The 13,479-nt window shown below is 46.2% G+C and overlaps 6 protein-coding genes across 6 annotated transcripts; 3 read left to right on the top strand and 3 right to left on the bottom strand.

Annotated features, from left to right (window-relative positions):
• Positions 1 to 588: 588 nt before the first annotated feature.
• Positions 589 to 1,604, top strand: N7495_006622 (uncharacterized protein; the record flags this gene model as incomplete). Its single annotated transcript, XM_057209273.1, has 4 exons — positions 589 to 731; positions 785 to 1,081; positions 1,138 to 1,423; positions 1,476 to 1,604. 4 exons carry the CDS (start codon positions 589 to 591, stop codon positions 1,602 to 1,604), a joined length of 855 nt encoding a protein of 284 aa, XP_057063047.1.
• Positions 1,605 to 1,970: 366 nt separating this feature from the next.
• Positions 1,971 to 4,576, top strand: N7495_006621 (uncharacterized protein; the record flags this gene model as incomplete). Its single annotated transcript, XM_057209272.1, has 3 exons — positions 1,971 to 2,178; positions 2,234 to 2,849; positions 2,917 to 4,576. The coding sequence occupies 3 exons, from the start codon at positions 1,971 to 1,973 to the stop codon at positions 4,574 to 4,576; spliced, it is 2,484 nt and encodes an 827-aa protein (XP_057063046.1).
• An 889-nt stretch (positions 4,577 to 5,465) lies between these two features.
• N7495_006620 (uncharacterized protein) lies at positions 5,466 to 5,861 on the top strand (the record flags this gene model as incomplete). The annotated part of the gene is made up of 2 exons (XM_057209271.1): positions 5,466 to 5,474; positions 5,526 to 5,861. The coding sequence occupies 2 exons, from the start codon at positions 5,466 to 5,468 to the stop codon at positions 5,859 to 5,861; spliced, it is 345 nt and encodes a 114-aa protein (XP_057063045.1).
• Positions 5,862 to 6,207: 346 nt separating this feature from the next.
• cwc27 (putative peptidyl-prolyl cis-trans isomerase) lies at positions 6,208 to 7,836 on the bottom strand (the record flags this gene model as incomplete). The annotated part of the gene is made up of 1 exon (XM_057209270.1): positions 6,208 to 7,836. The coding sequence occupies one exon, from the start codon at positions 7,834 to 7,836 to the stop codon at positions 6,208 to 6,210; it is 1,629 nt and encodes a 542-aa protein (XP_057063044.1).
• Positions 7,837 to 8,423: 587 nt separating this feature from the next.
• N7495_006618 (ssDNA endodeoxyribonuclease RAD1) lies at positions 8,424 to 11,651 on the bottom strand (the record flags this gene model as incomplete). The annotated part of the gene is made up of 7 exons (XM_057209269.1): positions 8,424 to 9,335; positions 9,384 to 10,947; positions 10,999 to 11,050; positions 11,102 to 11,172; positions 11,231 to 11,318; positions 11,369 to 11,546; positions 11,604 to 11,651. 7 exons carry the CDS (start codon positions 11,649 to 11,651, stop codon positions 8,424 to 8,426), a joined length of 2,913 nt encoding a protein of 970 aa, XP_057063043.1.
• Positions 11,652 to 12,175: 524 nt separating this feature from the next.
• N7495_006617 (HVA22/TB2/DP1 family protein) lies at positions 12,176 to 13,264 on the bottom strand (the record flags this gene model as incomplete). Its single annotated transcript, XM_057209268.1, has 3 exons — positions 12,176 to 12,965; positions 13,024 to 13,173; positions 13,236 to 13,264. The coding sequence occupies 3 exons, from the start codon at positions 13,262 to 13,264 to the stop codon at positions 12,176 to 12,178; spliced, it is 969 nt and encodes a 322-aa protein (XP_057063042.1).
• Positions 13,265 to 13,479: the final 215 nt, after the last annotated feature.

The raw sequence follows: 13,479 nt of genomic DNA, 5'->3' as shown, positions 1-13,479 counted from the left end.
TTATTAGTCGGCAAGCAATAAGATGAGTATAAATGCTGTATTCATAGCACCTTCTTTCTCATTAAGCCCACAGGTGGGAACTTCCTCATAATGAAGAACAAATCTCGGTATCATTTCCGTGGATCCACATTGATAAGGATGGATCTAGAATATCTCGCCCGAGAAAACGAATCTTGAAACTAACTTCTCCGCATCTCCGCACAGTGATTTTCGAAAGGAAAATGGCGAAGCCAAATGAGGACACAGAGTTTAAGGGCCCTGCAAAATATCATGCTGGCTGGCGACGTGTTGTTCGAAACTTTAGTCCATCGTGCGCAATCCTCCTCCCCTATATGAGGTATATAGGCTAAGACTGACAACAGATGGTTCTCAACAACAATGGGCACGGGTATTGTTGCGGTCTTATTCCATTCAATACCCTTTCATAGCCCGGTCTTGACTTATTTCTCTATTGTCTTTTTCGTGCTCAATGTGATCATCTTCTCGTTGGCCTCAATCACCTCTATCCTTCGATACAGTTTGTATCCAGAGATCTGGCGAGTGATGATCCAAGATCCTATCAACTCAACATTCCTGGCAACTATTCCAATGGGATTTGCAACACTAATAGAGATGTGGGTTTTCATCTGTGTTCCACGCTGGGGAGAATGGGCTACGACGTTTGTGTGGGTGCTATGGATGATTGATGTGGTAGCATCGGCCTCTGTGACAATCTCGCTATCATTTGTCTTGTCAGTATCAAAGTTTTCAGATATAAGTGACAAAATATCTGACTTTATAACAGAATATCTCAACGCCACATCGTATCGTTAGATCGCTTTACTGCGCTTCAATTACTACCCATTGCGGCTACAATGGTCGCAGCAGGCGTGGGTGCTAAAATCGCCGATATTCTGCCAAATCATGAACATGCAACTGCGACACTCCTGGTTTCATTCATTCTCTGGGGCATGGGTACCCCTCTGGCAATGATCGTGCTAGTAATCTACTACCAGCGATTAGCAGTACATAAACTTCCCCCAAGGGAGATGATAGTGAGCTGTTTCTTACCACTGGGACCTCTTGGATTCGGTGGCTTTGGGTAAGTACTTCTGTGGATCTTACAAGTTTATTTCGAAGGTTGCTTATCTGTCATAGGATTTTGTATATTGGAAAAGTAGCCCGCGTGCTCCTCGAGGACAGCAATGTCTTAGATCCCGTTGCGGGACTAATACTATATGTTCTGGGTGTTATCACATCACTACTGATGTGGAGCTTTGGAATTACATGGCTTATATTTGCCTTGGCGACAGTCTTGTACAGCACCCCGTTTCCTTTCAACATGGGATGGTGGGGATTTACTTTCCCACTTGGGGTTTATGCTGCAAATACAATCCAACTCGGGATTGAGTTTGATATGATGTTCTTTAAAGTATTCGGAACTGTGAGTCTGTTAACGATCATTGAAATTGTTCAAGACTAACAACTTTCTTCAGGTCTTAAGCACTGCTGTCCTACTTCTCTGGGTACTGGTGGGGACAAACACATTACTTGGAGCCTGGCGTGGAAATCTGTTCTATGCTCCCTGTCTCAAAAATTTGACTTTTAAAGATAACCTGGAATAGTAATGATGCAGTCCCCCTCAAGGCATAGCATTTATTTAGAGTGAAAATAGAATAATCAATATGTACTAGGCTAAAAGGCTATGATTGGTAAAATTCGAAATAAATACCTGGGAAAGCCTGGATATAGATATATTCATACACAGTACCTTGAATTATAGTTGTAGATCAGGTACTTGACGTTAATCTACCAGAAAACGTAGCCGCTGTGGGGCGGAAAGCGTCGGCTATTCATGGCTAACTGCCCATTCAATCCCCTCCAACTTTCCTTTCAGCCACCCAACACCAATTATTCATGACATTTGGACTTTCTCGATCTTCCTTCCGTGATCTGTCGGATCCATTCAGCCGGTCTTAGAGTACTAGAATATGGATGGGGCTAGGCCAAACCGCCCAGATCGGCCGTATCAGCGCACCTACAAAGCATGCATCCCTTGCCGACAGCGCAAAGCCAAGTGTGACTTAGGTACCGGTCCGGATGGATTACCGACGGGTCCACCATGTGCAAGATGTCGCAGGGAGATGAGGGAGTGTGTATTTCCGGAGAAACGCGCTTGGGAGAGATCCCGCAAACGTAGTACGTGATGTTATCTGTGCGTCGTACGACTGTTTGACTAACGTCTCGTCTTAAGCCCGGTCTGAGGAAGATCAAGATAATGACTTATCACCGAGCAGTCGCACAGTATCAGATACACCGGAGAGGGCAAATGGTCAACCTAAGTATGGTAATTCTACTCTTTACCCGGGTGCGAGGGCCCCATTCCACCAATCGTGGATGTTAAATGGGCACCAAGCATCTCCACAAAATGATCAACGTTCCCAAATTGGTATTAGTCCAACCTCAGTATCAGACACCACAACTAGCAAGTCCCCGTCGCAGATATATCGTGACCGATATCGGTCAAACTCTACTTTGGCCAATTCCATGATGCGAACGGTCGTCGCTAGTGGGAATGATGCTCTCAATATCTTATTTGAGGCAGCTACTGCGCATGAGCAGGAAGGCAACTCCTCTAATGAATTAAGCCCAACAACCGAAGATGGCACACGACAGGGAAGTTTGATCTCCCAAAAACGAGCCACTCCAAAGGAAAAAGAAAGTCCAATCGCATTTCAATCCGGTCCGCGAATTGTACCTCAGCTCAACGTGTCAGATGTTACGCAGGAGACTCTCCAAGTATGGGAGGCTTGCCGTTTTGTCAAAATGGGTTGGTTTTCTGCTAGAGAAGCAGTCACTTTCATCGACCTGTGAGTTTGATCGCTTAAAACAGCAAGCAGTACATCCTTGAGTAATAGTTTACTTACCCCAACATAGCTTTTTCAAGAACATGTCTTGTTTGTCTCCTATATTGACGGACTTCTATTCAAGTCATCAAAATCACTACTGGCTCATTACTCGAGAGCCTGTGCTTTGCTCTACCATTCTTATGATCTCTTCACGCTACCATATCCTCCCTGGAGCTAGTGGCGAGTCAAGAAACTTTTTCATTCATCATCGGCTCGGGCAATATTGCCAGCAGTTAACCATGCGATTAATATGGGGGCAAGAACAGTCCACAAAATCCAAAATTAGAAGTCTTGGTACAGTCGAGGCACTTCTACTAATGTCCGAATGGCATCCCCGCTCACTACACTTTCCGCCTGAAGCGGATGGTTGGGATGACGACCTAATCGCAACAGCTCCTAAGCCACCTGAGAGTGCAGAAAATAGTGAATCAGCCAACCGATGGCTTGATGAAATGGTTGAGACGTCAAGAAGATCAGACCAGATGTCGTGGATGTTACTTGGTTGTGCCCTTTCCCTCTCCCACGCTTTAGGCCTTTTTGAGACTGAGAACAACGACTCAGCAGAAGAGGAATATCAGTGGAAGGAGCTCATGAATATTCGCAGACATAGAGTTCAGCGTCTACTCTATGTCTATATCAACCAACTTTCCTGGCGCATCGGGTGTGTGTCGCCTATTCCTCAGTCGCTGAACCATGCGGTTCTAAGCGGGCGCAAGCCTAGAGGGCTAAGTCAACCGGGCAGCACTTGGCTAATCTTCATGGACTCTTGGATCGAGCTCACTAAACTCGCTCAGTCAGTCACTGACATGTTTTTCCCATCGGCCAAATTTGCTCGTCAACAAATATACAGCGGTCGTTACGTCGGACTACTCGAGCATATTCGACCCCTGCTTAACCAATGGAAAGACAAGTATCTGCAGCCAGGTCTCCTGGACACAGCATTCTATAGTGACTTGTTCATTGAGTATCATTTTGTACGTGTCTACACTCATTCCGTGGGGATGCAGGCAGTTGTCGAACGGGCCGTGGCCGACGCAGATTCAAACTTTGATGAAATGCGACCAATGACAATCGACGCGACCGACTATGAATATATTCAAGAAGTAATTGATGGATGCTGCCAGATCTTACAGGCAGTCACCAATTTGGCCGAAACAGGCGCGCTGCAATTCTCACCTGTTCGTATCGTCCTTCGATTCCTCAGCGCCTCCATCTACTTGATGAAAGCACTCAGTATAGGCACTAGGGAAGCAATACTGCGAGATTCCCTTGAAGTGCTGGAGAAGAGTATTATTGCGCTCAAGTCCAATGCATTGGATGATGTCCACCTCAGCACCCACTTTGCAGCGCTGTTGGATATCCACGTCTCACGTCTGCGCCGCAACCTCCTCGCATCCTCTAGAAATATCAAAAACAGTCGAACGCCTCGTCGATCACCAATGGGTCCCCCGCCATGGCCGGGCTCTGAAGATCGGACAAATCAAGTTAATACACCTGTCTCCCAAGATCTCACAGAATTGGGATTCAATCCGTCTTTTAGCGGTGGGGCTGATGACTGGTTGTCTCTTCCTTTTGATCCGTCTATGGCCCCATTCAGTACTTCCGCAGCAGGGCTGGGAGCGTCTGGTGGTCAGTTTCCAATGTATGAAGGTGGTGGATTGGATTTCATCTGGAATCTCCCATCCTGAGTACACATCTTTTCCAGTTGCGATGATACAATACCCCTTATGCATACCCATTCATAAACAATAAATAAATTACGTTTGAAATGATCTTGGCTGTTTTTATGTCACTCTTTTTCTAGTTATAAGCCAGCTAGAGAACTACTACATAGATACCTAGGTAACTTCACACTAACTATATGGAGAAAATGCAGTTAACATTACCGATGGTAACTTCAGCCGACAGATGAACGAGCTCTTTGTTGGTGGGCCTGATCTAACTAAATAGAGTGAGACATACGGTGAAGAACCCCATTTAGGTATGCTCTGAGTAGATAAGTAGTCATTAGCCCTGAGGTAACCCCGCATGGGCATAACAGGAGAAGCAAAATGAAAAATAAAATTCAACCACTCACCCTTCAATTTCTTAATTACTGTCTATGTTCTAATACCTAACCTAGGTATACTCGAAGGATTGGCCTTACACATTGCACTGTCCTGAGAATCACCGTCAAATCATTGCAAAATATTGTATCACATTGATTTGATGACACACATTCCTAATTTGGCAAATGCATAGCTTGCTTACCTAGAGGTTACAATGTTTAATCCCGAGTTTAATCCCGAGTTTAATCCCCGGACTTAGGATTATCTAGTCCAAAGTACTGAATATTGAAGTCGTAGAACATACTAGAGTCGGACCATTGTCTCCATCAGGATATCAGCTCAATAATCTCAATGCTTATTGAAGTGAATACCGGGGCTAGCTTGTGTGTAGCCTAGATTACGAAACGGATGTGGATAGGAAAGATATATAAGAAGTCATTTATTCTGCTCTTCCAAGGCTCCCTTATTGGCCGTCTTCCAAAGTTCCTTTCGAATCATACCAGTTCTCGCTTCCATCTCAGACATCACGATGCCTAAGGTAGACAGACCCTTCTCTCCAACAATCTCCGAATCTAACAAAATGGACTAGATTATTACTGTTCTCTGCACCCTGGTAGCTGCCGCAGTGGCAACTAATCCGACCATAAGTTATGGTGGATCCTTCTATAATGATTGTAGCAGCGTCAGCACCAGTGCCAGCGTCTACGATGGATCCTGCGTCAATATCGAAAATTTCCCCCTCAAGTCCTTCAGTGCCTACATTGCTTCTGGCACTTGTCCTGATGGAACATCTGCTGTGTTCAGCACTTATACTGCCTCTGGTTGTGATAACTCGACCTTGTATGAGGCTGTCAGTGTGGACAGTGACAAGCAATGCTTTGAGGCCGATGTCACTTTGATTAGCCTGAGTGCTGCTTGTGTCTAGATAGGAAAATTGTAGCTGACTGGCGGATGTAATTTGCCATTAGATATGAGTCATCTTTGGTCATATCTAGGTAGCTGTGTTTGTATTCTTGATGTGAATTTGGAATTCGGGAACGCCGATATTAGGTCAAAAAAGACTCCAGACTGCATACCTAGATTATTCAAAAGTTGTGTGGAATTTGAAGGTTGATGTCTACATGCTAGTAGGTGGGCCACCTGAGCATGGTTTAATTGATTGAGCCTTTGACTTTGATTTGATGATTAGTCTTTCCGGTCTTAGTAGTAAATTCCTAGTTTCAATGACTTCCAGGTTGACAAACGCTTATCCAAAGGGCCGATGTGTGTTACTATCGACTCTTCTCTCGGTCCCATTCCATATTACCAGCATGCTGTAGCTTACGCTCTCGCTCGCGATCACGTTCTAGACCTACTCGCCGGCGTCCAGTACCCACCAATTCCTTCTCTTTCTCGCGTGGATCCACTACCATCAGGGTGTCAAGATCATCTCTATGGTCCTGTTTCCATTTCAAATCTTTACCCAAAGTATCTTTGCCGAATCGAAGTTGGTGGGACAACCAGCCCTTGTCATCGTCATTGTGATCATCCGTTGCCGCAGTCTCGTCATCATCCCAGGACTTGCAGGATTGGCAATTGACGATAAAATGAAGGTCGCAAAGTTGCTCTTCTTCATCCTCAACTTGCTCTGGCTTATGAGTAACTTCCTTCCCCGATTTTGAACTGACATTCTTAGTTGCGTCGGCCGATTGCAACTTAGCTTTGAACGCATTGAACATGCGTAGTGCTTCAGATTCTGCGGAATTCTTAGGTGCTGTGCCGCCACTGTTAGCGGAGCCTGGGGGAGGTCGCCTGCGGGCTCGAGTCGCAGTGCTAGGCATCATTTCTTCGATGGCTGATTTCTTTTTCCCGGTATCAGAAGGGCCCGTGTCGACGGTGCGACGCATGGATGCCATGAGGGACTCAATCTCCGCATTTGTCCGTGATAGCTTGGATTCATTTTTCGGTGGGGGACTGGGCGAGCGACTTGGTGATTCGAGGTTCTGAAGTGGCAGTTGGCTCACTGGGTCTGGGCTCTTAGGACGTTTTCTGCGTTCCGCTGATGGAGAGCGCTGTGGGGAGGGAGATCTCGGTCGTTTCCGCGGCTGTTGGGATTCTGTAGGTTGTGATTTTGAGGTTTTTTGCACTTCCATTGTCGCTCCAGGCGCATCCGTGACGAGCGTCGCGTTATATTTTGGCTTAGCCGGCCGTATGGGCATGTCTTCGTCGCCTTCATCACCAAAGCTCAGCAGGGTTCTTCCTTTTCCTGCCTTCTTCTTTTTCTTGGGAGCTTGTTTCTCGCTTGGCATTGCTATTGATGAAGCAGACATTCTGTCCTTCAACTTGCCTGCCAATGGACCCAATTCTCCGACCTCGCATGATGTCACCTTCACTGGATACACAGGCCGCTCAGTGCCCTCAATGCGATCCGCATCCGCGATCTTCAACACGTTAAAGATACTATCTCCTTCCAACCGTCCGAACATTGTACATTGCCCATTCATCTCTGCCTCGGTGTTGGCGAGTGTGATAAAGAACTGACTGCCATAAGACCCATCTTCACTCTTGGCCATTCCGACAAGTCCTCGCCTGTTGAAACGCAGGCGACTGTGTATTTCATCTTGGAGAACAACCCGCTCTGTTGGGTCGCGGGCTTCAGGATCATATTCGAATTCAGGATACTCGTAGATGGAGGTACCACCAGACCCAGTACCTGATGGATCACCGCCTTGAATCACAAAGTCAGGCACCACACGATGGAATACTGTTCCGGCATAGTAATTGTCCTTGCAGTGTTGGAGGAAGCTTTTGCAGGTGAGAGGGGCCTGGTTTGCGAACAATGAGATTTGAATGGGTCCAATGGTGGTATGTAGAGTCGCTGATGCTGTAGGATTTGGTTCGTTGGTGTAGGAGCTTGACATGGCGAATGGTGGTCGTAGGAGCTAGTGCACGAAATCAAAGAATGACGATTGAAGCAATCAGTCAAATAGGGTCACGTGATCGATATGGCTCCGAACTATGGGAATCCAACGTTGTTTATAAATTTAGAATGCCCTCTACACCAGACTCAGAAAACTTCTTATTACCACTAACTCCATTTAAATCTAATTTTGATCCTTATTTTGAAGAAGTAGAAAGCGGTGGATTCAGAGAAGAGCCCACGTGTGTAAGAAGCAACAGCTCTGGAGAAAAGAATTTAAATAGAATAAGAGGGAGAAATCGTAATTATCAAGAATACGGCTGTATTGATGGCCTTCTGGTCCACGTCTTCTCCGTCAAATAAGCAAATTTCAATTCTTCGAGTAGCTTACCTTGATCTTCTCTCTCTCTCTCTTTCTCTCTCTCTCTCTCTCTCTCTCTCTCTCTCTCTCTCTCTCTCTCTCTGTCTTCTTCTCATTCTTTTTCTCCCTCGACCTAGGTGTACCACAATAGAGTATTCTATTAGAAGACATAAACTATGATTCTCATCTAGATGGGTATTAATATATGAACGAAAGTATGATTATCTCTAATCATCAAACACACTCTTGCGGAAAAATGCCACAATCTTTCGCGCAGCTTCTTTGCCAACAAGCGGGTCCAACTGATCGAAGTCCATATTGGCAACTTCGGTCAGGTTCTCTGTCTCTAGAATTAATCTCTCAAGAGCCTGGGGAGTTACACCCGGAACAGCTCGCAGCATATCTTGTGGAAGCTGATTAAAGATACGGGTCTCGATTCCAGATACACCCATAATACCACTGGACCCAGCCGCAGATTCAGAAATGTCAATGTCAAGTCCTATCTGAACGGAGCGAAGAGGGTCAGGCTCCTCAGAATTCTTTTTTAGCTCAGCAAAGATCTCGGCTGTTTGGTATGGAGAGGAAGACCAGACAATCTTCAGCCTGGGAAAGGCAAGGGTGAGAAGGACAAGCATGTGCTGAGCAGATTTTGGGTTTGATGAGTTAGCAAGTGCGCTACTGCTGGTTGCTTGCCCGCTGGATGTGAAGCCTGTTTCTGTCACGAAACTAGTAGCTGATGTTGCAGAGGCAAAAGCATCAAATGTGAATGACTTATTTTGGTCAAACTCAATCAGCAGCACTGGGTACTTGTAGTGCTGGAGCATTGTTTCGGCCTGGTTGTAAAGACGTCCATTCCGGAGAGATGAGATTAAGTCAGGAAGGGATTTGCGCTCTACGGCGATTTCTGGAGTTAGAATGTAGTCTCCCACTGTCAGTTGGCAGGGGATCACAACCATGTTGTTACCATGCAACAGGGACGGGAGAGCACTTCTAAACTCTCGCACGTCGACTACTACCCTAGGAGGGGTAGCCGTGGCTGTTAATCGGCCTCCTCCGGCAATCCGAGTGTTGACAGTGCGGAGAAACTGTTCTTGCGGGTCTTCGGCGCGTTTATCATGTGTCAATGTGACAGCCATGTTCTGGAGAGGTTAGCCTACCTGCAAGGAGACTGAACCCGTGATACTTACACCCTTTTCTTTAATCAGCTTGGTGAAGGAGTCTTTTTCTCGCCGCACTGCACTCAGATATCGTTGTTCCTCAACAGACCCACCGTAGTAAATAAAGTAGACTTTCACATTTCGTCCTGAGTGAGAGCTGCGGTATACTTCTACCCGACGAATGAAGGCGGCATCTGGCTCATACATGATAATGTATCGTGGCCGAGCTTCTTCCAAGATGTGTTCATCCATGTCCCCATCGTATGAATGTATCATGACCAAATCGTCCATATCATAAAGCTCGTAATAATCGTCCATATATTCCAGATCATCAATAGTGATCTCTTCCTTCTGAGTTTCCTCTACCTCTGTTGGTTGAATTTCATTGAGTAGGTTGATCACTTGATCAGGCTGTTCCACCACAGTCTGTACGCTACTAGTTGGCACACGTCCCGCTGCAGAATTTACTGCGCCTCCTCCGCGAACTCGACGGCGCTTAGGTGGTGGGGGTTTTCCCTGTGGTCTTGATGGAGTTGATGCTGACCCGTTAGGTCCACCGGAACTCCCTTCAACTCCGGGCTGAGATAGGTTTTTGTTGACATTAGATAGTGAGCGCTTCCAATTCAGATAGTCACGTAATCGGCGTCGCATCATTACCTCCGCCGATGATTGTTCTTTTTCGTCATCTGAGTCTTTTGATTGGTGGCCAACTCTGGCGTGCATGCTTCCAATAAATTCTCGAAGTTGACGACATATCCGTTGATCACTGCACATGATCAGGATTGTGCTATGAGATTCATCTCCACCCACTGGATGAACGTAGGCATCATACTCGATCTCCTCAAGCACTTCTGCTAGAACTTTCCACTTTGGTAGGGGCTCAAGAACGGATTGTAGCTCTGCAGCAAATGTAGTTGAGAAAGTAGGGCGTGACGAATCATTGCCAATTCTTCCTTCATACGCCCTCGCCTTGGCTGTTTGAAACATGACGTGGGCTGCATCAAGGAAGAGCCAAGGTGAATAATTGTGCTTATTCGAACCAGGCGGGGGTGAGTGGGCTGCCACAATGGTGTCCAGGTACTTAACAAAAGATACCGAGTCATAAGTGAGTAGAGCATGAAGAATCGCTCGAAGATCAGAAAGATCGCTAACGATCTGTCTTGTTCTGTAGCTGACACGATGCCAGATTGGATCCATTTGCCGCCGTATTGATACATCGAAGTTTCGATGCAAAGCACTATCCAGCGTCCATTCCTCCATGTCAAGACCAGTGTTCGATTTTCTGAGCTCAGTAATACTGATCTCCACACATTCGAGGACTGCATTCTGAATTTCTTGCATTTTCGAGCTCATTGGGACCTCTAATTCGATCACTTCAGCCTTCCGATCTCCTTCCAAAGCCTCAGCGACAGATACGTGAAATCTGGGCCAAAGTGATGCTTTTCGCAAGAAAAGGTTACGAAGCATGTTGGCTAACGGGGCAAATCCCGTGGTAAATGGCTCGGGAGAATCAGAGAAAGCTTTCAAGAAACTCTGCTTGTTCGCATGTCGGTAAATACGAACGATGAACGCCTCCAATGATGTAGCAACGACTCTATTACACATATCAGTCCTGTTAAATACTGAAATGATGACCAAGTCTTACTTATCAGCATGTAGAATAATCATGCCTGAGACTTTCTCAGCGTCGAGAAGTCCTATTAGATGAATTAGCTCACTTCTCTTCCTTCATGACCTGACGCACGTACCTGATAGCAAATCAACCACTAATATTCTAGATGTGACGCTCAGGATCCCACCTTCGGCATAGATTCGCTCTCTGTTTTGTAATACCATCAGCTCCTTTCGGCAACCAACAAGAGACAACATATACGGACCGCGTCGATATAGTCGCTTTCTCAGTGTTTATCACTTTTAACCCCCTAGCATTCGGAGACTTGCTAACAGCATAGTGCTCAGCGAGCGCTATTGATATCCTGTAAGCGGTAGTCCAGACGCAGATCTCACACACATACCCTCTCCGATCCAGTCATTCTCCCTATTATTTGCACCCACCAGCAATACCAAGTTATTACCGGCCGCATCGTAAAAGTGTAGGAGGTTCGTGATAAGATGAAGTAGGCCTAGGCCACGAGCAAGGATAATCAATTCATCCTCGGAGCGCAGTTCGTTGAAGATGTCTTGCTGATATTGCTGGACTGCGAGTCAGTGATCGATATTTAAATACGTCAAGAAACTCCGACCCCTTACCAGAGGCAGTGACAACTTCACCGGCGCGTTTGTTCGTTCTGGGGGCATGATGAGCCCTTGGTGACGCGTCGAGGAAAAGGGCTGATGAACGTCATTAGATAGTCGCGAGATCACGTGTTTTATGATACATGTCAGACTAATTCGTTAGTCATTCATATTTGTTTAACTAGTTTGCATTAAATAACTAAGTGATGCGTTTTAGAGATTAGACCATCAGGCACATTCTCTTCTATGAGCTTCTCCTAAGTCTCCTTCTTCATCTCCCACTACCCCTCCGATCCTGCGTCCATTTGGGGAGTGTCTGGTTCGCAGGTAGACCTATCCCTCAGTTCAATACCTAGGTACCTCATTGATAGTTTCTAAACTTCGACACATCTACAAATCTTAATGTCATACCATTGAAGACGCAAAGGTAAACCGTTCATTGCTGCAGGGACAAGACCACTTGTCCGATTCGAATCAAGCTTGTTTTCTTGATTAATAGCAAATATTTTCGTTCTCAAAAGACCAACGCCCCGTAGCAAACGACAGATTCTATGGATTTTTTGGCTTTTTGGACCTCAATCTACCCATTAGTATCGATCATATCCAGACGACCGCGTTGCGGATTCAGGACCATATGATTTGGGAGGATCATGATCGGCTCCAAGCCAACCACCCCACCGACTGCTGGTGTGTCGGTTGGAGCGGTTCTCCAGATCATCATCATCAACTACGTCAAAGGAATTATCACTGCGGTTCTTCCGCAAAGACACACCGCCACCACCATAGGCGAGATCTTCTGTGTCGTGGTCGTTGTGATCCATCGATTGTTCCTCCCTTGCCAAGGTTGATCGCAGAAAATCAAGCACCTGTCGCTGAGACGAGATATACTGCGCCTTTTCGATGGGGGTCATGGATTGAATCTGCCGTTGGAGCAGATTTCCACTAGCTGAAAGCTCCTCCTGTTGCTCTTCATGAGACTTGCCTGTGGCAGTGACAGAGCGTAGAGCCGAGGTCATATATGAAGTCCAGTCATTTGATGTGGTGTTAGAAGGCTCCGCAGTAGCGGGTAGGTTGAATCGAGACAGCAACGACTGAGCATAGGAGACAGGCCCGCTGGGAGATGGACTTGGAGGTGCTTTTTGCTGGTGAGGGAGACCGAGAATTTTTTCCCGAAAAAGATCAACAACCATGTAGAAGTACTGGAGGCCTAGCGCCTTGGCCTGTGCATGGGTGTGACCGATAAGCTCCTCAATTTCTCGCTCGTGGTGTTCCAAGAAGGGATCCACATATTGTTGGTATATTAACCGTGCGCCTTGGGTTTGGGGCAAGACAAGATAGCCCATAAAAAAGAGACGAATCCAACTATAGAATGGGAACCTGGATGGACATTGTCAGATTATACATGCCTTGGTGGGTCGCAAAAACTGCATCATACCATCCGATAATAAATACTGTCCAGGATTCCGCTAGCAAAATAACAGACAGTACAACCCAGTACATCAGCCATGGTGCGAGTTGGGAGGGATCAGACGAGCGGAGTGCTTTATAGGATGCAAATACGGGAAAAAAGATGGTGATGACGGAGCTGTCAGACAGCAGGAGTTAGATATTTCCATTTTCACAGGATTTGGTAGATGATATACGCACGACATCAAGTCCGCAAGAAGACCGAACATCTTAGAGAGCGGAAGTGGAGAAGAGCACGCGGGGTTGGTAAATCAACGGTGGAAGTGCGGAATTCCCTCTCCAAACAGGGTTTAAAGAACTATAGATAGGAACTTAGAGGGGGTTGAAGTCTTATGTTTTATAATTAAAGGTGATCCCCGTTCTGTAGAGAAAGAAAGGGGTGGTCCAGTGGAGATGGATGTGAAAGAAGAAAAGTGAATCCACT

This window comes from Penicillium taxi (assembly GCF_028828555.1).
Source record: "Penicillium taxi strain IBT 34144 chromosome Unknown utg000004l_segment0_segment0, whole genome shotgun sequence".
Taxonomy (NCBI): Eukaryota; Fungi; Ascomycota; class Eurotiomycetes; order Eurotiales; family Aspergillaceae; genus Penicillium; species Penicillium taxi.
The sequence above is the reverse complement of the archived record's forward strand: the minus strand, read 5'-3'. Positions and strand labels throughout refer to the sequence as shown.